A 26014-nucleotide genomic window follows, 5' to 3' on the forward strand; every position below is an offset into this window, starting at 1 on the left:
GTGGTTCAAACCAATGTGATTTTAGGAACCCCAAAACTACATTGAGATCCCAAGGTGCCACTGGAGGCACAAAAGGAGGCTGTATATGCAGTACCCCCTTGACAAAAGTCTGAACTTCAGGAACTGAAGCCAGTTCTTTCTGGAAGAAAATCGACAGGGCCGAAATTTGAACCTTAATGGACCCTAATTTTAGGCCCATAGACAGTCCTGTTTGCAGGAAACGACCCAGTTGAAATTCCTCTGTAGGGGCCTTCCTGGCCTCGCACCACGCAACATATTTACGCCAAATACGGTGATAATGCTGTACGGTTACATCCTTCCTGGCTTTGATCAGGGTAGGGATGACTTAATCCGGAATGCCTTTTTCCTTCAGGATCCGGCGTTCAACCGCCATGCCGTCAAACGCAGCCGCGGTAAGTCTTGGAACAGACAGGGTCCCTGCTGGAGCAGGTCCTTTCTTAGAGGTAGAGGCCACGGGTCCTCTGTGAGCATCTCTTGAAGTTCCGGGTACCAAGTCCTTCTTGGCCAATCCGGAGCCACGAGTATAGTCCTTACTCCTCTCCTTCTTATGATTCTCAGTACCTTGGGTATGAGAGGCAGAGGAGGGAACACATACACTGACTGGTACACCCACGGTGTTACCAGAGCGTCCACAGCTATTGCCTGAGGGTCCCTTGACCTGGCGCAATACCTGTCTAGTTTTTTGTTGAGGCGGGACGCCATCATGTCCACCTTTGGTTTTTCCCAATGGTTCACAATCATGTGGAAGACTTCTGGGTGAAGTCCCCACTCCCCCGGGTGGAGGTCGTGTCTGCTGAGGAAGTCTGCTTCCCAGTTGTCCACTCCCGGAATGAACACTGCTGACAGTGCTATCACATGATTTTCCGCCCAGCGAAGAATCCTTGCAACTTCTGTCATTGCCCTCCTGCTTCTTGTGCCGCCCTGTCTGTTTACGTGGGCGACTGCCGTGATGTTGTCTGACTGGATCAGCACCGGCTGACCTTGAAGCAGAGGTCTTGCTAGGCTTAGAGCATTGTAGAAGGCCCTTAGCTCCAGGATATTTATGTGAAGTGATGTCTCCAGGCTTGACCACAAGCCCTGGAAATTTCGTCCCTGTGTGACTGCTCCCCAGCCTCTCAGGCTGGCATCCGTGGTCACCAGGACCCAGTCCTGAATGCCGAATCTGCGGCCCTCTAGAAGATGAGCACTCTGCAACCACCACAGGAGAGACACCCTTGTCCTTGGTGACAAGATTATCCGCTGATGCATCTGAAGATGCGACCCGGACCATTTGTCTAGCAGATCCCACTGGAAGGTTCTTGCGTGGAATCTGCCGAATGGGATTGCTTCGTAAGAAGCCACCATCTTTCCCAGGACCCTTGTGCATTGATGCACTGAGACTTGGCCTGGTTTTAGGAGATTTCTGACTAGTTCGGATAACTCCCTGGCTTTCTCCTCCGGGAGAAACACCTTTTTCTGGACGGTGTCCAGGATCATCCCTAGGAATATAAGTCGTGTCGTCGGGATCAGCTGTGATTTTGGAATATTGAGAATCCAACCGTGCTGGCGCAGCACTATCTGAGATAGTGCTACCCCGACTTCCAACTGTTCCCTGGATCTTGCCCTTATCAGGAGATCGTCCAAGTAAGGGATAACTAAAACTCCCTTCCTTCGAAGGAGTATCATCATTTCGGCCATTACCTTGGTAAAGACCCGGGGTGCCGTGGACAATCCAAACGGCAGCGTCTGAAACTGATAGTGACAGTTCTGTACCACAAACCTGAGGTACCCTTGGTGAGAAGGGTAAATTGGGACATGTAGGTAAGCATCTTTGATGTCCAGAGACACCATATAGTCCCCTTCTTCCAGGTTTGCAATCACTGCTCTGAGTGACTCCATCTTGAATTTGAACCTTTGTATGTAAGTGTTCAAGGATTTTAGGTTTAAAATTGGTCTCACCGAGCCGTCCGGCTTCGGTACCACAAATAGTGTGGAATAGTACCCCTTTCCCTGTTGTAGGAGGGGTACCTTGATTATCACCTGCTGGGAATACAGCTTGTGAATGGCTTCCAATACTGCCTCCCTGTCTGAGGGAGACGTCGGTAAAGCAGACTTTAGAAAACGGCGAGGGGGGAGACGTCTCGAATTCCAATTTGTACCCCTGAGATACCACTTGAAGGATCCAGGGGTCCACTTGCGAGTGGGCCCACTGCGCACTGAACTTCTTGAGACGGGCCCCCACCGTGCCTGAGTCCGCTTGTAAAGCCCCAGCGTCATGCTGAGGACTTTGCGGAGGCGGGAGAGGGCTTTTGTTCCTGGGAACTGGCTGTTTGTTGCAGCCTTTTTCCTCTCCCTCTGCCACGGGGCAGAAATGAGGCGCCTTTTGCCCGCTTGCCCTTATGGGGCCGAAAGGACTGCGCCTGATAATACGGTGTCTTCTTAGGTTGAGAAGCTACCTGGGGTGAAAATGTGGATTTTCCAGCAGTTGCAGTGGCTACCAGGTCTGATAGACATACCCCAAATAACTCCTCCCCCTAATAAGGCAATACTTCCATGTACCTTTTAGAATCCGCATCACCTGACCACTGCCGCGTCCATAAACCTCTTCTAGCAGAAATGGACAGCGCGCTAACTCTTGATGCCAGTCGGCAAATATCCCTCTGTGCATCACGCATATATAGAAATGCATCCTTCAAATGCTCTATAGTCAGTAATATACTGTCCCTATCTAGGGTATCAATATTTTCAGTCAGGGAATCCGACCACGCCAGGCCCGCACTGCACATCCAGGCTGAGGCGATTGCTGGTCGCAGTATAACACCCGTGTGAGTGTATATACATTTTAGGATACTCTCCAGCTTTCTATCGGCAGGTTCCTTTAGGGCGGCCGTATCAGGAGAGGGTAGTGCTACCTGTTTAGACAAGCGTGTGAGCGCTTTATCCACCCTAGGGGGTGTTTCCCAACGTGCCCTATCCTCTGGCGGGAAAGGGTACGATGCCAATAACCTTTTAGGAATTATCAGTTTTTTATCGGGGGAAACCCACGCCTCATCACACACTTCATTTAATTCCTCGGATACAGGAAAAACTACAGGCAGTTTTTTCTCACCAAACATAATACCCTTTTTAGTGGTACTTGTATTATCAGAGATATGCAATACATTTTTCATTGCTTCAATCATGTAACGTGTGGCCCTAGTGGAAGTCACGTTTGTCTCCTCATCATCGACACTGGAGTCAGTATCCGTGTCTGTGTCTGCCATTTGAGGTAACGGGCGTTTTAAAGCCCCTGATGGCGTTTGAGACCCCTGGACAGGCACAAGCTGAGTAGCCGGCTGTCTCATGTCGTCAACTGTCTGTCGTAAAGAGCTGACACTGTCACGCAATTCCTTCCATAAGGTCATCCACTCAGGTGTCGACTCCCTAGGGGGGGTGACAACTGTATAATAGGCAATTGCTCCGCCTCCATCTCATTTTCCTCCTCAAACATGTCGACACAATCGTACCGACCCACCGCACACACACAGGGAATGCTCTGATAGAGGACAGGACCCCACTAGCCCTTTGGGGAGACAGAGGGAGAGTATGCCAGCACACACCAGAGCGCTATATATAGACAGGAATACCACTATAAAATGTGCTTTTCCCTTTATAGCTGCTGTTAGTATCAAAACTGCGCCAAATTAGTGCCCTCCTCTCTTTTTTACCCTTTTCTGTAGTGCAGGACTGCAGGGGAGAGTCAGGGAGACGTCCTTCCAGCGGAGCTGTGATGGAAAATGGCGCCCGTGTGCTGAGGAGATAGGCTCCGCCCCCTTCTCGGCGGCCTTTTTTCCCGCTTTTTTGGTGAGTTCTGGCAGGGGTTAAAATACATCTATATAGCCCTGGGGTTATATGTGGTGTATTTATGCCAGCCAAGGTGTTTTACATTGCTGCTCAGGGCGCCCCCCCCCAGCGCCCTGCACCCTCAGTGACCGGAGTGTGATGTGTGCCTGAGTAACAATGGCGCACAGCTGCAGTGCTGTGCGCTACCTTGTTGAAGACTGATGTCTTCTGCCGCCGATTTTTCCGGACCTCTTCTTGCTTCTGACTCTGTAAGGGGGCCGGCGGCGCGGCTCTGGGACCGAGCTCCGAGGCTGGACTTGTGTTCGGTCCCTCTGGAGCTAATGGTGTCCAGTAGCCTAAGAAGCCCAAGCTGGCTGCAAGCAGGCAAGTTCGCTTCTTCTCCCCTTAGTCCCTCGATGCAGTGAGCCTGTTGCCAGCAGGTCTCACTGAAAATAAAAAACCTAAACTTAAACTTTCACTAAGAAGCTCAGGAGAGCCCCTAGTGTGCACCCTTCTCGGCCGGGCACAAAAATCTAACTGAGGCTTGGAGGAGGGTCATAGGGGGAGGAGCCAGTGCACACCAGGTAGTCCTAAAGCTTTTACTTTTGTGCCCAGTCTCCTGCGGAGCCGCTATTCCCCATGGTCCTTACGGAGTTCCCAGCATCCACTAGGACGTCAGGGGTGAAGCCCGAGGCTGTCCCCCCCATCCACGGGCTTCGGATGGGGGGCTGATAGCCTTGTGTAAAATTAAAGAATATTGTTTTTTGCAGAAGAACTACAAGTCCCAGCAAGCCTCCCCCGCAAGCTGGTACTTGGAGAACCACAAGTACCAGCATGCGGGGGTAAAACGGGCCCGCTGGTACCTGTAGTTCTACTGCAAAAAAAATACCCAAATAAAAACAGGACACAGACACCGTGAAAGTAAAACTTTATTACATACATGCCAACACACATATTTACCTATGTTGACACGCCGACTCCAAGTAGAATCCGGGGTACCTGAAAATAGAATTATACTCACCTAAATCCAGTGTCCTGTTATTATTTGTAATCCACTTACTTGGCAAAAAAACAAACCGCATACCGGAACCACACGGACTGAAAGGGGTCCCATGTTTACACATGGGACCCCTTTCCCCGAATGCAGAGACCCCCCGTGACTCCTGTCACAGAGGGTCCCTTCAGCCAATCAGGGAGCGCCACGTCGTGGCACTCTCCTGATTGGCTATGCGCGTCTGAGCTGGCAGACAGCGCATCGCACAGCCGCTCCATTATCTTCAATGGTGGGAACTGTGCGGTCAGTGGCTGACCGCGAGTAACCCCACCGCTGACCGCAAAGTTCCCACCATTGAAACTAATGCAGCGGCTGTGCGATGCGCTGTCTGCCAGCTCAGACGCGCATAGCCAATCAAGAGAGTGCCACGACATGGCGCTCCCTGATTGGCTGAAGGGACCCTCTGTGACAGGAGTCATGGGGGGTCTCTGCATTCGGGGAAAGGGGTCCCATGTGTAAACATGGGACCCCTTTCAGTCCGTGTGGATCGGGTAAATGCGTTTTATTTTTTTGCCAAGTACGCGGATTACAAAAAAGAAGAGGACACAAGCTACACTGGATTTTTGTGAGTATAATTTTATTTTCAGGTACCCCTGGATTCTACTTGGAGAAGTGGACCGAACATCGTGTCAACATAGGTAAGTATGTGTGTGTCGGCATGTATGTAATAAAGTTTTACTGTCACGGTGTGCGTGTCCTGTTTTTATTTGGGTATTTTTTTTGCAGTAGAACTACAGGTACCAGCGGGCCCGCTTTACCCCTGCATGCTGGTACTTGTGGTTCTCCAAGTACCAGCTTGCGGGGAGGCTTGCTGGGACTTGTAGTTCTTCTGCAAAAAAAACAATATTCTTTCATTTTACACAAGGCTATCAGCCCCCCATCCACAGCCCATGGATGGGGGGGGGGGGGGACAGCCTCGGGCTTCACCCCTGGCCCTTGGGTGGCTGGGGGGGGGGGACCCCTTGATTGAAGGGGTCCCCACTCCTCCAGGGTACCCCGGCCAGGGGTGACTAGTTGGGGTTTTAATGCCACGGCCGCAGGGACCGATATAAAAGTGTCCCCGGCTGTGGCATTATCTCCCCAGCTAGTGGAGCCCGGTGCTGGTGTAATAAATACGGGGGACCCCTACGTCTTTTGTCCCCCGTATTTTTTGCACCAGGACCGGACGCAGAGCCCGGTGCTGGTTGTTTAAATATGAAGGATCCCCTGTCAATTTCCCCCCCGTATTTTTACAACCAGGACCGGCTCAAAGAGCCCGAGGCTGGTTATGCTTAGGAGGGGAGACCCCACGCAATTTTTTTTCACGGATTTTTAACCATTTTTGTACCGTCGGAAAAGTTGAATCCAGGACGCACAAAATCCGTCAATTGGTCCATTTTTCGACAGCGGGACTGTCGAATCCGTTTTTTATTGAATATGTCGAATTCCGGCCCCGGCGGCCGGAATTCGACTGTCGAATTGTGTTGAATTTAAAAACGGTCGAATTCCAGCCGGAATTCGACCGCAATTGCATATACCCAAATGAAGACAAAACATAACATTGCCAGCAAATAAGAAGATCCATTGTTCTCCCATTTAAAAATAAAATGTGAATATTCTGTAACTGCTAATTATATAATGTAACTGGATACAATATAGCAACCACTCAGTGGGAGGGGTCTGGACACAACCAATAAAAGGGCAATAAATCCAGCGTCTGCTATTACTGCAGCTTTTACCTCTTTTCCACTAACATCACGATCTGACCCAGGATTTAGAACACGGTTTCACACCAGGTCAGACTCAGGACAGTCCTCGGCCTGGGTTATTCTCAGGTGAGCGCCAGGGGCGGCTCTAGAGGCGGGGCTGCAGGTCAGTTCAGAATTCAAATAGGGGAGCCACACCCACTGCCACCCACTGCCACCCGCTGTCACCCACTGTCACTTCAAACGGACTCACTGGCAGTGGGTGTGGCTCCCCTATTTGAATTCTGAACTGACCTGCAGCCCCGCCTCTAGAGCCACCCCTGGTGAGTGCCATTCACACTGCAGTGCTGCCATTACCTGGAGGACCCGTCTATACCCCATGGTACTAATATGGACCCCAGCATCCTCTAGGACGTAAGAGAAAGGGGTATTAGTCGATGTATCTGTGGTATACTTGATGGGGAATCATTATCACTGCAGTGCTGCCATGGTTGTGTAGTGTCTGTAGTGCTGACATTACCTGGAGGACCCGCCTATACCCCATGGTACTAATATGGACCCCAGCATCCTCTAGGACGTAAGAGAAAGGGGTATTAGTCGATGTATCTGTGATATACTTGATGGGGAATCATTATCACTGCAGTGCTGCCATGGTTGTGTAGTGTCTGTGGTGCTGACATTACCTGGAGGACCCGCCTATACCCCATGGTACTAATATGGACCCCAGCATCCTCTAGGACGTAAGAGAAAGGGGTATTAGTCGATGTATCTGTGGCATACTTGATGGGGAATCATTATCACTGCAGTGCTGTCATGGTTGCGTAGTGTCTGTGGTGCTGACATTACCTGGAGGACCCGCCTATACCCCATGGTACTAATATGGATCCCAGCATCCTCTAGGACGTAAGAGAAAGGGGTATTAGTCGATGTATCTGTGGTATACTTGATGGGGAATCATTATCACTGCAGTGCTGCCATGGTTGTGTAGTGTCTGTAGTGCTGACATTACCTGGAGGACCCGCCTATACCCCATGGTACTAATATGGACCCCAGCATCCTCTAGGACGTAAGAGAAAGGGGTATTAGTCGATGTATCTGTGGCATACTTGATGGGGAATCATTATCACTGCAGTGCTGCCATGGTTGTGTGGTGTCTGTGGTGCTGACATTACCTGGAGGACCCGCCTATGCCCCATGGTACTAATATGGACCCCAGCATCCTCTAGGACGTAAGAGAAAGGGGTATTAGTCGATGTATCTGTGGTATACTTGATGGGGAATCATTATCACTGCAGTGCTGCCATGGTTGTGTAGTGTCTGTAGTGCTGACATTACCTGGAGGACCCGCCTATACCCCATGGTACTAATATGGACCCCAGCATCCTCTAGGACGTAAGAGAAAGGGGTATTAGTCGATGTATCTGTGATATACTTGATGGGGAATCATTATCACTGCAGTGCTGCCATGGTTGTGTAGTGTCTGTGGAGCTGACATTACCTGGAGGACCCGTCTATACCCCATGGTACTAATATGGACCCCAGCATCCTCTAGGACGTAAGAGAAAGGGGTATTAGTCGATGTATCTGTGGTATACTTGATGGGGAATCATTATCACTGCAGTGCTGCCATGGTTGTGTAGTGTCTGTAGTGCTGACATTACCTGGAGGACCCGCCTATACCCCATGGTACTAATATGGACCCCAGCATCCTCTAGGACGTAAGAGAAAGGGGTATTAGTCGATGTATCTGTGGCATACTTGATGGGGAATCATTATCACTGCAGTGCTGCCATGGTTGCGTAGTGTCTGTGGTGCTGACATTACCTGGAGGACCCGCCTATACCCCATGGTACTAATATGGACCCCAGCATCCTCTAGGACGTAAGAGAAAGGGGTATTAGTCGATGTATCTGTGGTATACTTGATGGGGAATCATTATCACTGCAGTGCTGCCATGGTTGTGTAGTGTCTGTAGTGCTGACATTACCTGGAGGACCCGCCTATACCCCATGGTACTAATATGGACCCCAGCATCCTCTAGGACGTAAGAGAAAATAAGATTTTACTCACTGGTAAATCTATTTCTCGTAGTCCGTAGTGGATGCTGGGAACTCCGAAAGGACCATGGGGAATAGCGGCTCCGCAGGAGTCTGGGCACAACTAAAAGAAAGCTTTTAGACTACCTGGTGTGCACTGGCTCCTCCCACTATGACCCTCCTCCAAGCCTCAGTTAGGATACTGTGCCCGGAAGAGCTGACACAATAAGGAAGGATTTTGAATCCCGGGTAAGACTCTTACCAGCCACACCAATCACACCGTATAACTCGTGATACCATATCCAGTTAACAGTATGAAATATAACTGAGCCTCTCAACAGATGGCTCATAACAATAACCCGTTATTAAACAATAACTATGTACAATTATTGCAGACAATCCGCACTTGGGACGGGCGCCCAGCATCCACTACGGACTACGAGAAATAGATTTACCGGTGAGTAAAATCTTATTTTCTCTAACGTCCTAGTGGATGCTGGGAACTCCGTAAGGACCATGGGGATTATACCAAAGCTCCCAAACGGGCGGGAGAGTGCGGATGACTCTGCAGCACCGAATGAGAGAACTCCAGGTCCTCCTCAGCCAGGGTATCAAATTTGTAGAATTTTGCAAACGTGTTTGCCCCTGACCAAGTAGCAGCTCGGCAAAGTTGTAAAGCCGAGATCCCTCGGGCAGCCGCCCAAGATGTGCCCACCTTCCTTGTAGAATGGGCTTTAAACGATTTAGGACAGGGGTGGGGAACCTCCGGCCCGCGGGCCGTATACGGCCCGCGGAGCCGTTTGGTCCGGCCCACCAGGTTGTGTCAGTGAGACACGCTGCCGCTCAGTCGGGCGGCAGCGTGTCTCAGCTGTCAGAGCAGGGAGACGGAGGAGAGCGCGGCTGTAGAATGGGACCAGCGGCGTGTAGTACTTCAAACCAGCCGCCGGTCCGTGAGCCAATCAGAGCTCGCGGACCGGCAGCCAATCAGGAGCCGCGGCTGCCGGTCCGCGAGCTCTGATTGGCTCTCGAACCGGCGGCTGATTTTAAGTACTACACGCCGCCGCTTTCACCCGACAGCCTCGCTCTCCTCCGTCGCGTCCACGGTAAGCAGCACGGAGGGGAGAGGGGAGGGCATTTGTATACCTGGCACTGTGGGGGCTGTATACCTGGCACTGTGGGGGGTATTTGTATACCTGGCACTGTGGGGGGTATTTGTATACCTGGCACTGTGGGGGGCATTTGTATACCTGGCACTGTGGGGGGCATTTGTATACCTGGCACTGTGGGGGAATCTGTATACCTGGCACTGTGGGGGGTATTTGTATACCTGGCACTGTGGGGGGCATTTGTATACCTGGCACTGTGGGGGAATCTGTATACCTGGCACTGTGGGGGAATCTGTATACCTGGCACTGTGGGGGGCATTTGTATACCTGGCACTGTGGGGGGCATTTGTATACCTGGCACTGTGAGGGGCATTTGTATACCTGGCACTGTGAGGGGCATTTGTATACCTGGCACTGTGGGGGGTATTTGTATACCTGGCACTGTGAGGGGCATTTGTATACCTGGCACTGTGGGGGCATCTGTATACCTGGCACTGTGAGGGGCATCTGTATACCTGGCACTGTGAGGGGCATTTGTATACCTGGCACAGTGGGGGCAATTGTGGATCTGGTACCGCACTATTGGGGGCATATGTGTATCACGTTCCATTTTAACTGGCCATACCCATTTTTTTGGCGCGTGCGCGCCTCCGGCGCGCACACACAGTAACTCTAAGGGGCAGACCTACTGGGGGGCAGGGTCATTTTTTAAGTTTAAAATTTTTGTATGGCCCCCGAAGGATTTTATAAATATCCAAATGGCCCTCGGTAGAAAAAAGGTTCCCCACCCCTGATTTAGGATGTGGCAGGCCTGCCACAGAATGTGCAAGCTGAATTGTACTACAAATCCAACGAGCAATCGTCTGCTTAGAAGCAGGAGCACCCAGCTTGTTGGGTGCATACAGGATAAACAGCGAGTCAGATTTTCTGACTCCAGCCGTCCTGGAAACATATATTTTCAGGGCCCTGACTACGTCCAGCAACTTGGAATCCTCCAAGTCCCTAGTAGCCGCAGGCACCACAATAGGCTGGTTCAGGTGAAACGCTGAAACCACCTTAGGGAGAAATTGAGGACGAGTCCTCAATTCTGCCCTGTCCGTATGAAAAATTAGGTAAGGGCTTTTATAGGATAAAGCCGCCAATTCTGAGACACGCCTGGCTGAAGCCAGGGCTAACAGCATTACCACTTTCCATGTGAGATATTTTAAGTCCACAGTGGTGAGTGGTTCAAACCAATGTGATTTTAGGAAACCCAAAACTACATTGAGATCCCAAGGTGCCACTGGAGGCACAAAAGGAGGCTGTATATGCAGTACTCCCTTGACAAACGTCTGAACTTCAGGAACAGAAGCTAGTTCTTTTTGGAAGAATATTGACAGGGCCGAAATTTGAACCTTAATGGACCCCAATTTCAGGCCCATAGACACTCCTGTTTGCAGGAAATGCAGGAATCGACCCAGTTGAAATTCCTCCGTGGGGGCCTTCCTGGCCTCGGACCACGCAACATATTTACGCCAAATACGGTGATAATGTTGCACGGTTACATCCTTCCTGGCTTTGATCAGGGTAGGGATGACTTCATCCGGAATGCCTTTTTCCTTCAGGATCCGGCGTTCAACCGCCATGCCGTCAAACGCAGCCGCGGTAAGTCTTGGAACAGACATGGTCCCTGCTGGAGCAGGTCCTTTCTTAGAGGTAGAGGCCACGGGTCTTCCGTGAGCATCTCTTGAATTTCCGGGTACCAAGTCCTTCTTGGCCAATCCGGAGCCACGAGTATAGTCTTTACTCCTCTCCTTCTTATGATTCTCAGTACTCTTGGTATGAGAGGAAGAGGAGGGAACACATACACTGACTGGTACACCCACGGTGTTACCAGAGCGTCCACAGCTATTGCCTGAGGGTCCCTTGACCTGGCGCAATATCTGTCCAGTTTTTTGTTGAGGCGGGACGCCATCATGTCCACCTTTGGTTTTTCCCAACGGTTCACAATCATGTGGAAGACTTCTGGGTGAAGTCCCCACTCCCCCGGGTGAAGATCGTGTCTGCTGAGGAAGTCTGCTTCCCAGTTGTCCACTCCCGGAATGAACACTGCTGACAGTGCTATCACATGATTTTCCGCCCAGCGAAGAATCCTCGTCACTTCCGTCATTGCCCTCCTGCTTCTTGTGCCGCCCTGTCTGTTTACGTGGGCGACTGCCGTGATGTTGTCCGACTGGATCAACACCGGCTGACCCTGAAGCAGAGGTCTTGCCTGACTTAGGGCATTGTAAATGGCCCTTAGTTCCAGGATATTTATGTGAAGTGACGTTTCCATGCTTGACCACAAGCCCTGGAAATTTTTTCCCTGTGTGACTGCTCCCCAGCCTCTCAGGCTGGCATCCGTGGTCACCAGGACCCAATCCTGAATGCCGAATCTGCGGCCCTCTAGGAGATGAGCACTCTGTAACCACCACAGGAGAGACACCCTTGTCCTTGGAGACAGGGTTATCCGCTGATGCATTTGAAGATGCGATCCGGACCATTTGTCCAGCAGATCCCACTGAAAAGTTCTTGCGTGGAATCTGCCGAATGGAATCGCTTCGTAAGAAGCCACCATCTTTCCCAGGACCCTTGTGCATTGATGTACTGACACTTGTCCTGGTCTTAGGAGGTTCCTGACTAGGTCGGATAACTCCCTGGCTTTCTCTTCCGGGAGAAACACCTTTTTCTGTACTGTGTCCAGAATCATTCCTAGGAACTGCAGACGTGTCGTCGGAATCAGCTGCGATTTTGGAATATTTAGAATCCATCCGTGCTGTCGTAGTACTACTTGAGATAGTGCTACTCCGACCTCTAACTGTTCTCTGGACCGTGCCCTTATCAGGAGATCGTCCAAGTAAGGGATAATTAAGACGCCTTTTCTTCGAAGAAGAATCATCATTTCGGCCATTACCTTGGTAAAGACCCGGGGTGCCGTGGACAATCCAAACGTCAGCGTCTGAAACTGATAGTGACAGTTCTGTACCACAAACCTGAGGTACCCTTGGTGAGAAGGGCAAATTGGGACATGGAGGTAAGCATCCTTGATGTCCAGAGACACCATATAGTCCCCTTCTTCCAGGTTCGCTATCACTGCTCTGAGTGACTCCATCTTGAACTTGAACCTTTTTATGTAAGTGTTCAAGGATTTCAGATTTAAAATGGGTCTCACCGAGCCGTCCGGCTTCGGTACCACAAACAGCGTGGAATAATACCCCTTTCCCTGTTGTAGGAGGGGTACCTTGATTATCACTTGCTGGGAATACAGCTTGTGAATGGCTTCCAATACAGCCTCCCTGTCGGGGGGAGACGTTGGTAAAGCAGACTTCAGGAACCGGCGAGGGGGAGACGTCTCGAATTCCAATTTGTACCCCTGAGATACTACCTGCAGGATCCAGGGGTCCACTTGCGAGTGAGCCCACTGCGCGCTGAAATTCTTGAGACGGGCCCCCACCGTGCCTGAGTCCGCTTGTAAGGCCCCAGCGTCATGCTGAGGACTTGGCAGAAGCGGGGGAGGGCTTCTGTTCGTGGGAAGAGGCTGTCTGCTGCAGTCTTTTTCCCCTTCCTCTGCCCCGGGGCAGATATGAGTGGCCTTTTGCCCGCTTGCCCTTATGGGGACGAAAGGACTGAGCCTGAAAAGACGGTATCTTTTTCTGCTGCGAGGTGACTTGGGGTAAAAAGGTGGATTTCCCAGCCGTTGCCGTGGCCACCAGGTCCGATAGACCGACCCCAAATAACTCCTCCCCTTTATACGGCAATACTTCCATATGCCGTTTGGAATCCGCATCCCCTGACCACTGTCGCGTCCATAATCCTCTTCTGGCAGAAATGGACATCGCACTTACTCTTGATGCCAGAGTGCAAATATCCCTCTGTGCATCTCGCATATATAGAAATGCATCCTTTAAATGCTCTATAGTCAATAATATATTGTCCCTGTCCAGGGTATCAATATTTTCAGTCAGGGAATCCGACCAAGCCACCCCAGCACTGCACATCCAGGCTGAGGCGATTGCTGGTCGCAGTATAACACCAGTATGTGTGTATATACTTTTTAGGATATTTTCCAGCTTCCTATCAGCTGGTTCCTTGAGGGCGGCTGTATCAGGAGACGGTAACGCCACTTGTTTTGATAAGCGTGTGAGCGCCTTATCTACCCTAGGGGGTGTTTCCCAACGTGCCCTAACCTCTGGCGGGAAAGGGTATAATGCCAATAATTTTTTAGAAATTAGCAGTTTTTTATCGGGGGAAACCCACGCTTCATCACACACCTCATTTAATTCATCTGATTCAGGAAAAACTACGGGTAGTTTTTTCACACCCCACATAATACCCTTTTTTGTGGTACTTGTAGTATCAGAAATGTTCAAAACCTCCTTCATTGCCGTGATCATGTAACGTGTGGCCCTACTGGAAAATACGTTTGTTTCCTCACCGTCGACACTGGAGTCAGTGTCCGTGTCTGTGTCGACCTGAGGTAACGGGCGCTTTAGAGCCCCTGACGGTGTTTGAGACGCCTGTACAGGTATTAACTGATTAGCCGGCTGTCTCATGTCGTCAACAGTCTTTTGTAAAGTGCTGACACCATCACGTAATTCTTTCCATAAGACCATCCAGTCAGGTGTCGACTCCCTAGGGGGTGACATCACTAACACAGGCAATTGCTCCGCCTCGACACCATTTTCCTCCTCATACATGTCGACACAACGTACCGACACACAGCACACACACAGGGAATGCTCTGATAGAGGACAGGACCCCACTAGCCCTTTGGGGAGACAGAGGGAGAGTTTGCCAGCACACACCAGAGCGCTATATATATATACAGGGATAACCTTATATAAGTGTTTTTCCCTAATATAGCTGCTGTATATATTTATATGCCAATTTAGTGCCCCCCCCTCTCTTGTTTTACCCTGTTTCTGTAGTGCAGGACTGCAGGGGAGAGTCAGGGAGCCTTCCTCCAACGGAGCTGTGAGGAAAAAATGGCGCCAGTGTGCTGAGGAGATAGGCTCCGCCCCCTTCTCGGCGGCCTTTCTCCCGCTTTTCTATGGAAAAATTGGCAGGGGTTAAATACATCCATATAGCCCAGGAGCTATATGTGATGTATTTTTTGCCAAAAAAGGTGTTTTATTGCGTCTCAGGGCGCCCCCCCCAGCGCCCTGCACCCTCAGTGACCGGAGTGTGAAGTGTGCTGAGAGCAATGGCGCACAGCTGCGGTGCTGTGCGCTACCTTATTGAAGACAGGAACGTCTTCTGCCGCCGATTTTTCCGGACCTCTTCACTCTTCTGGCTCTGTAAGGGGGCCGGCGGCGCGGCTCTGGGACCCATCCATGGCTGGGCCTGTGATCGTCCCTCTGGAGCTAATGTCCAGTAGCCTAAGAAGCCCAATCCACTCTGCACGCAGGTGAGTTCGCTTCTTCTCCCCTTAGTCCCTCGGTGCAGTGAGCCTGTTGCCAGCAGGTCTCACTGAAAATAAAAAACCTACTTTAAACTTTTACACTAAGCAGCTCAGGAGAGCCCCTTAGCCTGCACCCGTCTCGTTCGGGCACAAAAATCTAACTGAGGTTTGGAGGAGGGTCATAGGGGGAGGAGCCAGTGCACACCAGGTAGTCCTAAAGCTTTTTACTTTTGTGCCCAGTCTCCTGCGGAGCCGCTATCCCCATGGTCCTTTCGGAGTCCCCAGCATCCACTAGGACGTTAGAGAAAATAAGAATTTACTTACCGATAATTCTATTTCTCGGAGTCCGTAGTGGATGCTGGGGTTCCTGAAAGGACCATGGGGAATAGCGGCTCCGCAGGAGACAGGGCACAAAAAAGTAAAGCTTTACTAGGTCAGGTGGTGTGCACTGGCTCCTCCCCCTATGACCCTCCTCCAGACTCCAGTTAGGTACTGTGCCCGGACGAGCATACACAATAAGGGAGGCATTTTGAATCCCGGGTAAGACTCATACCAGCCACACCAATCACACCGTACAACTTGTGATCTAAACCCAGTTAACAGTATGACAACAGAAAGGGCCTCTTAAAGATGGCTCCTTAACAATAACCCGAATTAGTTAACAATAACTATGTACAAGTATTGCAGATAATCCGCACTTGGGATGGGCGCCCAGCATCCACTACGGACTCCGAGAAATAGAATTATCGGTAAGTAAATTCTTATTTTCTCTATCGTCCTAAGTGGATGCTGGGGTTCCTGAAAGGACCATGGGGATTATACCAAAGCTCCCAAACGGGCGGGAGAGTGCGGATGACTCTGCAGCACCGAATGAGAGAACTCCAGGTCCTCCTTTGCCAGGGTATCAAATTTGTAAAATTTTACAAACGTGTTCTCCCCCGACCACGTAGCTGCTCGGCAGAGTTGTAATGCCGAGACCCCTCGGGCAGCCGCCCAAGATGAGCCCACCTTCCTTGTGGAGTGGGCTTTTACAGTTTTAGGCTGTGGCAGGCCTGCCACAGAATGTGCAAGTTGAATTGTGTTACAAATCCAACGAGCAATCGACTGCTTAGAAGCAGGTGCGCCCAACTTGTTGGGTGCATACAATATAAACAGCGAGTCAGATTTTCTGACTCCAGCCGTCCTTGCAATGTATATTTTTAAGGCTCTGACAACGTCCAACAACTTGGAGTCCTCCAAGTCGCTAGTGGCCGCAGGCACCACAATAGGTTGGTTCAGATGAAATGCTGATACCACTTTAGGGAGAAAATGCGGACGAGTCCGCAGTTCTGCCCTATCCGAATGGAAGATTAGATAAGGACTTTTATAAGATAAAGCCGCCAAATCAGATACTCTCCTGGCAGAGGCCAGGGCTAGTAACATAGTCACTTTCAATGTGAGATATTTCAAATCCACCTTTTTCAATGGTTCAAACCAATGGGATTTGAGGAAATCTAAAACTACATTTAGATCCCACGGTGCCACCGGAGGCACCACAGGAGGCTGTATATGCAGTACTCCCTTGACAAAAGTCTGGACCTCAGGGACAGAGGCCAATTCTTTTTGGAAGAATATTGACAGGGCCGAAATTTGAACCTTAATGGATCCCAATTTGAGACCCATAGATAATCCTGATTGCAGGAAATGTAGGAAACGACCCAGTTGGAATTCCTCCGTCGGAACCCTCCGATCCTCGCACCACGCTACATATTTTCGCCAAATGCGGTGATAATGTTTCACGGTGACTTCCTTCCGTGCCTTAATCAAGGTAGGAATGACTTCTTCTGGAATGCCTTTCCCTTTTAGGATCTGGCGTTCAACCGCCATGCCGTCAAACGCAGCCGCGGTAAGTCTTGAAAAAGACAGGGACCCTGCTGTAGCAGGTCCCTTCTCAGAGGTAGAGGCCACGGTTCGTCCGTGAGCATCTCTTGAAGTTCCGGATACCAAGTCCTTCTCGGCCAATCCGGAACCACTAGTATTGTTCTTACTCTTCTTTGCCGTATGATCTTCAATACCTTTGGTATGAGCGGCAGAGGAGGAAACACATACACTGACTGGTACACCCAAGGAGTTACCAGTGCGTCCACAGCTATTGCCTGTGGATCTCTTGACCTGGCGCAATATTTGTCCAGTTTCTTGTTGAGGCGAGACGCCATCATGTCTACAATTGGTCTTTCCCAACGGTCTATTAACATGTTGAAGACTTCTGGATGTAGACCCCACTCTCCCGGATGAAGATCGTGTCTGCTGAGGAAGTCTGCTTCCCAGTTGTCCACGCCCGGGATGAACACTGCTGACAGTGCTATCACGTGATTCTCCGCCCAGCGAAGAATCTTGGCAGCTTCTGCCATTGCACTCCTGCTTCTTGTGCCGCCCTGCCTGTTTACATGGGCGACCGCCGTGATGTTGTCCGACTGAATCAACACCGGCTTTCCTTGCAGGAGAAGTTCCGCCTGGCTTAGAGCATTGTAGATTGCTCTTAGTTCCAGAATGTTTATGTGAAGAGACTTTTCCAGACTCGTCCATACTCCCTGGAAGTTTCTTCCTTGTGTGACTGCTCCCCAGCCTCTCAGGCTGGCGTCCGTGGTCACCAGGATCCAATCCTGAATGCCGAATCTGCGGCCTTCTAATAGGTGAGCCTTCTGCAACCACCACAGAAGTGACACCCTTGTCTTTGGTGACAGGGTTATTCGCAGGTGCATCTGCAGATGCGACCCTGACCATTTGTCCAACAGATCCCTTTGGAATATTCTTGCATGGAATCTGCCGAATGGAATTGCTTCGTAAGAAGCCACCATTTTTCCCAGGACTCTTGTGCATTGATGTACTGACACTTTTCCTGGTTTTAGGAGGTTCCTGACCAGATCGGATAACTCCTTGGCTTTTTCCTCTGGAAGGAAAACCTTTTTCTGAACCGTGTCCAGAATCATTCCTAGGAACAGCAGACGAGTTGTCGGGATTAAATGGGATTTTGGAATATTCAGAATCCACCCGTGTTGTCTTAGCACCTCTTGAGATAGTGCTAAAGCTGTCTCCAGCTGTTCTCTGGACCTTGCCCTTATTAGGAGATCGTCCAAGTATGGGATAACTAATACGCCTTTTCTTCGAAGAAGAATCATCATCTCGGCCATTACCTTGGTAAAGACCCGAGGCGCCGTGGACAATCCGAACGGCAGCGTCTGAAACTGATAGTGACAGTTTTGAACAATGAACCTGAGGTACCCTTGGTGTGCGGGGTAAATCGGAACGTGTAGATACGCATCCTTGATGTCCAAGGATACCATAAAGTCCCCTTCTTCCAGGTTCGCTATCACTGCTCTGAGTGACTCCATCTTGAACTTGAACTTTTTTATGTAGAGGTTCAAGGACTTCAGATTTAGAATAGGCCTTACCGAGCCATCCGGCTTCGGTACCACAAATAGAGTGGAATAATACCCCTTTCCTTGTTGTAATAGGGGTACTTTGACTATCACCTGCTGAGCGTACAGCTTGTGAATGGCTTCCAACACCCTCTCCCTTTCGGAAGAGACGGTTGGTAAGGCAGACTTCAGGAAACGATGAGGAGGATCCGTCTCTAATTCCAACCTGTACCCCTGAGATATTATCTGCAGGATCCAGGGGTCTACCTGCGAGTGAGCCCACTGCGCGCTGTAATTTTTGAGACGGCCCCCCACTGTCCCCGAGTCCGCTTGAGAGGCCCCAGCGTCATGCTGAGGTTTTTGCAGGAGCCGGGGAGGGCTTCTGTTCCTGGGAAGGAGCTGCCTGTTGGTGTCTCTTCCCTCTTCCTCTGCCTCGTGGCAGGTACGACAAGCCCTTTGCTCTCTTATTTTTGTAGGAGAGAAAAGGCTGCGGTTGAAAGGTCGGTGCCTTTCTCTGTTGGGGAGTGACTTGAGGTAAAAAAGTGGATTTCCCGGCAGTAGCCGTGGCCACCAAGTCTGATAGACCAACTCCAAATAACTCCTCCCCTTTATACGGCAAAACCTCCATGTGACGTTTTGAATCCGCATCGCCTGTCCACTGTCGTGTCCATAAGGCTCTTCTGGCTGAAATGGACATAGCACTCACCCGAGATGCCAGTGTGCAAATATCCCTCTGTGCATCACGCATATAGATAAATGCATCCTTTATTTGTTCTAACGACAGTAAAACATTGTCCCTATCTAGGGTATCAATATTTTCAATCAGGGATTCTGACCAAACTACTCCAGCACTGCACATCCAGGCAGTTGCTATAGCTGGTCGTAGTATAACACCTGCATGTGTGTATATATTCTTTTGAATAACTTCCATCTTTCTATCTGATGGATCCTTAAGTGCGGCCGTCTCAGGAGAGGGTAACGCCACTTGTTTGGATAAGCGTGTGAGCGCCTTGTCCACCTTAGGGGGTGTTTCCCAGCGCGCCCTAACCTCTGGCGGGAAAGGGTATAATGCCAATAACTTTTTTGAAATTATCAACTTTTTATCAGGAGCAACCCACGCTTCATCACACACGTCATTTAATTCTTCTGATTCAGGAAAAACTGTTTGTAGTTTTTTCACACCATACATAATACCCTGTTTTACGGTATCTGTAGTATCAGCTAAATGTAACGTCTCCTTCATTGCCAAAATCATATAACGTGTGGCCCTACTGGAAAATACGTTTGAATTTCTACCGTCGTCACTGGAATCAGTGCCCGTGTCTGGGTCTGTGTCGACCGACTGAGGCAAAGGGCGTTTTACAGCCCCTGACGGTGTTTGAGGCGCCTGGACAGGCATTAATTGATTGTCCGGCCGCCTCATGTCCTCAACTGACTGTTTAAGGGAAGATAAACCATCACGTAATTCCACAAATAAAGGCATCCATTCTGGTGTCGACCCCCTGGGGGGTGACATCTGCATATTTGGCAATTGCTCCGCCTCCACACCAATATCGTCCTCATACATGTCGACACCACGTACCGACACACACCGCAAACTCACAGGGAATGCTCTAATGAAGACAGGACCCACTAGCCCTTTTGGGGAGACAGAGGGAGAGTCTGCCAGCACACACCACAAAGCGCTATATATACAAGGGATATCCTTATATTAAGTGCTCCCTTATAGCTGCTTTAATATATATATATATATAGCCATTAATGTGCCCCCCCTCTCTGTTTTACCCTGTTTCTGTAGTGCAGTGCAGGGGAGAGACCTGGGAGCCGTTCTGACCAGCGGAGCTGTGACAGAAAATGGCGCCGTGTGCTGAGGAGATAGGCCCCGCCCCTTTTTCGGCGGGTTCTTCTCCCGCTATTTTTCCAGTCAGGCAGGGGTTAAATATCTCCATATAGCCCCTATGGGCTATATGTGAGGTATTTTTAGCCTTGTATAAGGTTTATATTTGCCTCTCAGAGCGCCCCCCCCCAGCGCTCTGCACCCTCAGTGACTGCCCAGTGAAGTGTGCTGAGAGGAAAATGGCGCACAGCTGCAGTGCTGTGCGCTACCTTATGAAGACTGAGGAGTCTTCAGCCGCCGGTTTCCGGACCTCTTCACGCTTCAGCATCTGCAAGGGGGTCGGCGGCGCGGCTCCGGGACCGGACTCCACGGCTGGGCCTGTGTTCGATCCCTCTGGAGCTAATGGTGTCCAGTAGCCAAGCAGCAAATCCACTCTGCATGCAGGTGAGTTTACTACTTTCCCCCTAAGTCCCACGTTGCAGTGATCCTGTTGCCAGCAGGACTCACTGTAAAGAAAAAAACCTAAACTAAACTTTCTCTAAGCAGCTCTTTAGGAGAGCCACCTAGATTGCACCCTTCTCGTTCGGGCACAAAATCTAACTGGAGTCTGGAGGAGGGTCATAGGGGGAGGAGCCAGTGCACACCACCTGACCTAGTAAAGCTTTACTTTTTTGTGCCCTGTCTCCTGCGGAGCCGCTATTCCCCATGGTCCTTTCAGGAACCCCAGCATCCACTTAGGACGATAGAGAAAGGGGTATTAGTCGATGTATCTGTGGTATACTTGATGGGGAATCATTATCACTGCAGTGCTGCCATGGTTGTATGGTGTCTGTAGTGCTGACATTACCTGGAGGACCCGCCTATACCCCATGGTACTAATATGGACCCCAGCATCCTCTAGGACGTAAGAGAAAGGGGTATTAGTCGATGTATCTGTGGTATACTTGATGGGGAATCATTATCACTGCAGTGCTGCCATGATTGTGTAGTGTCTGTAGTGCTGACATTACCTGGAGGACCCGCCTATACCCCATGGTACTAATATGGACCCCAGCATCCTCTAGGACGTAAGAGAAAGGGGTATTAGTCGATGTATCTGTGGTATACTTGATGGGGAATCATTATCACTGCAGTGCTGCCATGGTTGTGTGGTGTCTGTGGTGCTGACATTACCTGGAGTACCCGCCTATGCCCCATGGTACTAATATGGACCCCAGCATCCTCTAGGACGTAAGAGAAAGGGGTATTAGTCGATGTATCTGTGGTATACTTGATGGGGAATCATTATCACTGCAGTGCTGCCATGGTTGTGTAGTGTCTGTAGTGCTGACATTACCTGGAGGACCCGCCTATACCCCATGGTACTAATATGGACCCCAGCATCCTCTAGGACGTAAGAGAAAGGGGTATTAGTCGATGTATCTGTGGTATACTTGATGGGGAATCATTATCACTGCAGTGCTGCCATGGTTGTGTAGTGCCTGTAGTGCTGACATTACCTGGAGGACCCGCCTATACCCCATGGTACTAATATGGACCCCAGCATCCTCTAGGACGTAAGAGAAAGGGGTATTAGTCGATGTATCTGTGGTATACTTGATGGGGAATCATTATCACTGCAGTGCTGCCATGATTGTGTAGTGTCTGTAGTGCTGACATTACCTGGAGGACCCGCCTATACCCCATGGTACTAATATGGACCCCAGCATCCTCTAGGACGTAAGAGAAAGGGGTATTAGTCGATGTATCTGTGGTATACTTGATGGGGAATCATTATCACTGCAGTGCTGCCATGGTTGTGTGGTGTCTGTGGTGCTGACATTACCTGGAGTACCCGCCTATGCCCCATGGTACTAATATGGACCCCAGCATCCTCTAGGACGTAAGAGAAAGGGGTATTAGTCGATGTATCTGTGGTATACTTGATGGGGAATCATTATCACTGCAGTGCTGCCATGGTTGTGTGGTGTCTGTAGTGCTGACATTACATGGAGGACCTGCCTATACCCCATGGTACTAATATGGACCCCAGCATCCTCTAGAACGTAAGAGAAAGGGGTATTAGTCGATGTATCTGTGGTATACTTGATGGGGAATCATTATCACTGCAGTGCTGCCATGGTTGTGTAGTGTCTGTGGTGCTGACATTACCTGGAGGACCCGCCTATACCTCATGGTACTAATATGGACTCCAGCATCCTCTAGGACGTAAGAGAAAGGGGTATTAGTCGATGTATCTGTGGTATACTTGATGGAGAATCATTATCACTGCAGTGCTGCCATGGTTGTGTAGTGTCTGTAGTGCTGACATTACCTGGAGGACCCGTCTATACCCCATGGTACTAATATGGACCCCAGCATCCTCTAGGACGTAAGAGAAAGGGGTATTAGTCGATGTATCTGTGGCATACTTGATGGGGAATCATTATCACTGCAGTGCTGCCATGGTTGTGTAGTGTTTGTAGTGCTGACATTACCTGGAGGACCCGCCTATACCCCATGGTACTAATATGGACCCCAGCATCCTCTAGGACGTAAGAGAAAGGGGTATTAGTCGATGTATCTGTGGTATACTTCATGGGGAATCATTATCACTGCAGTGCTGCCATGGTTGTGTAGTGTCTGTGGTGCGGACATTACCTGGAGGACCCTGCCTATACCCCATGGTACTAATATGGACCCCAGCATCCTCTAGGCTGTAAGAGAAAGGGGTATTAGTCGATGTATCTGTGGTATACTTGATGGGGAATCATTATCACTGCAGTGCTGCCATGGTTGTGTAGTGTCTGTGGTGCGGACATTACCTGGAGGACCTGCCTATACCCCATGGTACTAATATGGACCCCAGCATCCTCTAGGACGTAAGAGAAAGGGGTATTAGTCGATGTATCTGTGGTATACTTGATGGGGAATCATTATCACTGCAGTGCTGCCATGGTTGTGTAGTGTCTGTAGTGCTGACATTACCTGGAGGACCCGCCTATACCCCATGGTACTAATATGGACCCCAGCATCCTCTAGGACGTAAGAGAAAGGGGTATTAGTCGATGTATCTGTGGTATACTTGATGGGGAATCATTATCACTGCAGTGCTGCCATGGTTGTGTAGTGTCTGTGGTGCTGACATTACCTGGAGGACCCGCCTATACCCCATGGTACTAATATGGACCCCAGCATCCTCTAGGACGTAAGAGAAAGGGGTATTAGTCGATGTATCTGTGGTATACTTGATGGGGAATCATTATCACTGCAGTGCTGCCATGGTTGTGTAGTGCCTGTAGTGCTGCCATTACCTGGAGGACCCGCCTATACCCCATGGTACTAATATGGACCCCAGCATCCTCTAGGACGTAAGAGAAAGGGGTATTAGTCGATGTATCTGTGGTATACTTGATGGGGAATCATCACTGCAGTGCTGCCATGGTTGTGTAGTGTCTGTAGTGCTGACATTACCTGGAGGACCCGCCTATGCCCCATGGTACTAATATGGACCCCAGCATCCTCTAGGACGTAAGAGAAAGGGGTATTAGTCGATGTATCTGTGGTATACTTGATGGGGAATCATTATCACTGCAGTGCTGCCATGGTTGTGTAGTGTCTGTGGTGGTGACATTACCTGGAGGACCCGCCTATACCCCATGGTACTAATATGGACCCCAGCATCCTCTAGGACGTAAGAGAAAGGGGTATTAGTCGATGTATCTGTGGTATACTTGATGGGGAATCATTATCACTGCAGTGCTGCCATGGTTGTATAGTGTCTGTGGTGCTGACATTACCTGGAGGACCCGCCTATACCCCATGGTACTAATATGGACCCCAGCATCCTCTAGGACGTAAGAGAAAGGGGTATTAGTCGATGTATCTGTGGTATACTTGATGGGGAATCATTATCACTGCAGTGCTGCCATGGTTGTGTAGTGTCTGTGGTGCTGACATTACCTGGAGGACCCGCCTATACCCCATGGTACTAATATGGACCCCAGCATCCTCTAGGACGTAAGAGAAAGGGGTATTAGTCGATGTATCTGTGGTATACTTGATGGGGAATCATTATCACTGCAGTGCTGCCATGGTTGTGTAGTGTCTGTGGTGCTGACATTACCTGGAGGACCCGCCTATACCCCATGGTACTAATATGGACCCCAGCATCCTCTAGGACGTAAGAGAAAGGGGTATTAGTCGATGTATCTGTGGTATACTTGATGGGGAATCATTATCACTGCAGTGCTGCCATGGTTGTGTAGTGTCTGTGGTGCTGACATTACCTGGAGGACCTTTGTGACAGGTTTCTGCTTCTGGAGAGTGCTGAGGAACGGCTGGACAACCCGGTCATACTCCTCCGAGGACTCGGACACAGGGATCATTGCTACTTTTTGCTGTACTTCCAGGCTCATCAGCTCAACCTGAGGTTCGAGCCCTTCCTGGAGGGCGCTCAGGATTTGGGAGAGCTCTTGCCGACATCTGGTGGGGCACTGTAAAAATCCTTGTATATGTGCCTGTCCTTCAGACACTGTGATTCTTACACTGTGCTTCCTTTCCAGGGCGGACAGGATCTCTGCCTTGTGTGGAAAAGTGCGGATTCCGTCCAGAGTCACAGTACACAGTTTTGCAGTTACGGTTTTCCGCAGAGCGGTGCATGCTACCACTAGACTGGTCTCATCCCCTGCCAGCACTTTAATGTGGGCGGCGTCTGAGGCCCCCTCCATCTCATTGCAGGAAAAGGGCTGAACTTCCTCTATACCAGGAAAGGTCTTCCTCTGACCATACGCCCCTTTGTCACAGAAAGACATTTCTAATGCTCTTTGCAAGGATTCTTCGGTTTCCTCTAAGACCTGCTGTTTAAGTGACAGTTGCAACACTCTCTGCAACTCTTCATCTTCTTCATCCATGGATATTTCTTGCTTGTCCATTGACCTTTGAATGGCTAGAAGTAGTTGAGCTTCTTCATCCAGTTCTCTTTCTTGATACTCATCACGGGATATCTTACAGGCTTGGTCTAGCTCCTCATCCATAAGCTCAGACACGGCTTCCTCAATGACCTCTGGAGATGTGTCAGCATATAGATCTTCCTCGGCATCCTCTGGACGTATGTTATAGTCGGTAGTCGTTTCTGGAGATTCCTCAGATAAGATTCTCTTGTGTCTGTCTCCCTCACCCTCCACATCTCTCAGAAGGGACGCTATCTTCTTTATGCCCTCTGTCAAGGAGAAAGTAGAGAGAACAATGATGAAAGTGGCCGGTGTGCGATTGTGTCACATGACCTCTCTGCAAGTCTTTAATCAATGTCTAGAAGTCCTGACAGAATGAAGTCTGCTGATGGCACACTGTTAGTATACACCAGGCATTCCCAACCTTGGTCATCAAAGCACACCAACAGTCCAGGGGGGAAATCCAATTAGCCCCGGTAATTTACCGGGACTAATTGTCCCGCTGGGGGATATCCTATTCGCCCCGATAAGCCGGCACGAGCGGCAGCTTATTGGGGGTTTTATGGTGCACCAGGTGCCGGCTCCTGACGCAGCGCTGCAGAGCCGGCTCCCTCCGGTCAATTGACTGCTCCCCATGTGACCGGGGGCAGGGGAAGATGCGGGATTCGGGTCGTGGCGCTTCCCCGCCGCGGTTAAGTGCCAAGTCCCGCCTCCTGGGCTGCGGTT

At 50.1% G+C, this 26014-nt stretch overlaps 1 protein-coding gene across 1 annotated transcript in view; it reads right to left on the reverse strand.

The window, feature by feature from the left end:
* PARP10 (poly(ADP-ribose) polymerase family member 10) overlaps positions 1 to 26014 on the reverse strand; it is a 279539-nt gene that overhangs the window by 64423 nt on the left and 189102 nt on the right. Inside the window, exon 9 of the mRNA XM_063921070.1 lies at positions 24626 to 25557. Coding sequence (XP_063777140.1) covers positions 24626 to 25557 — 932 coding nt within the window. The remainder of the gene's footprint in view (positions 1 to 24625; positions 25558 to 26014) is intronic.

This window comes from Pseudophryne corroboree, chromosome 5 (genome assembly GCF_028390025.1).
Source record: "Pseudophryne corroboree isolate aPseCor3 chromosome 5, aPseCor3.hap2, whole genome shotgun sequence".
Taxonomy (NCBI): Eukaryota; Metazoa; Chordata; class Amphibia; order Anura; family Myobatrachidae; genus Pseudophryne; species Pseudophryne corroboree.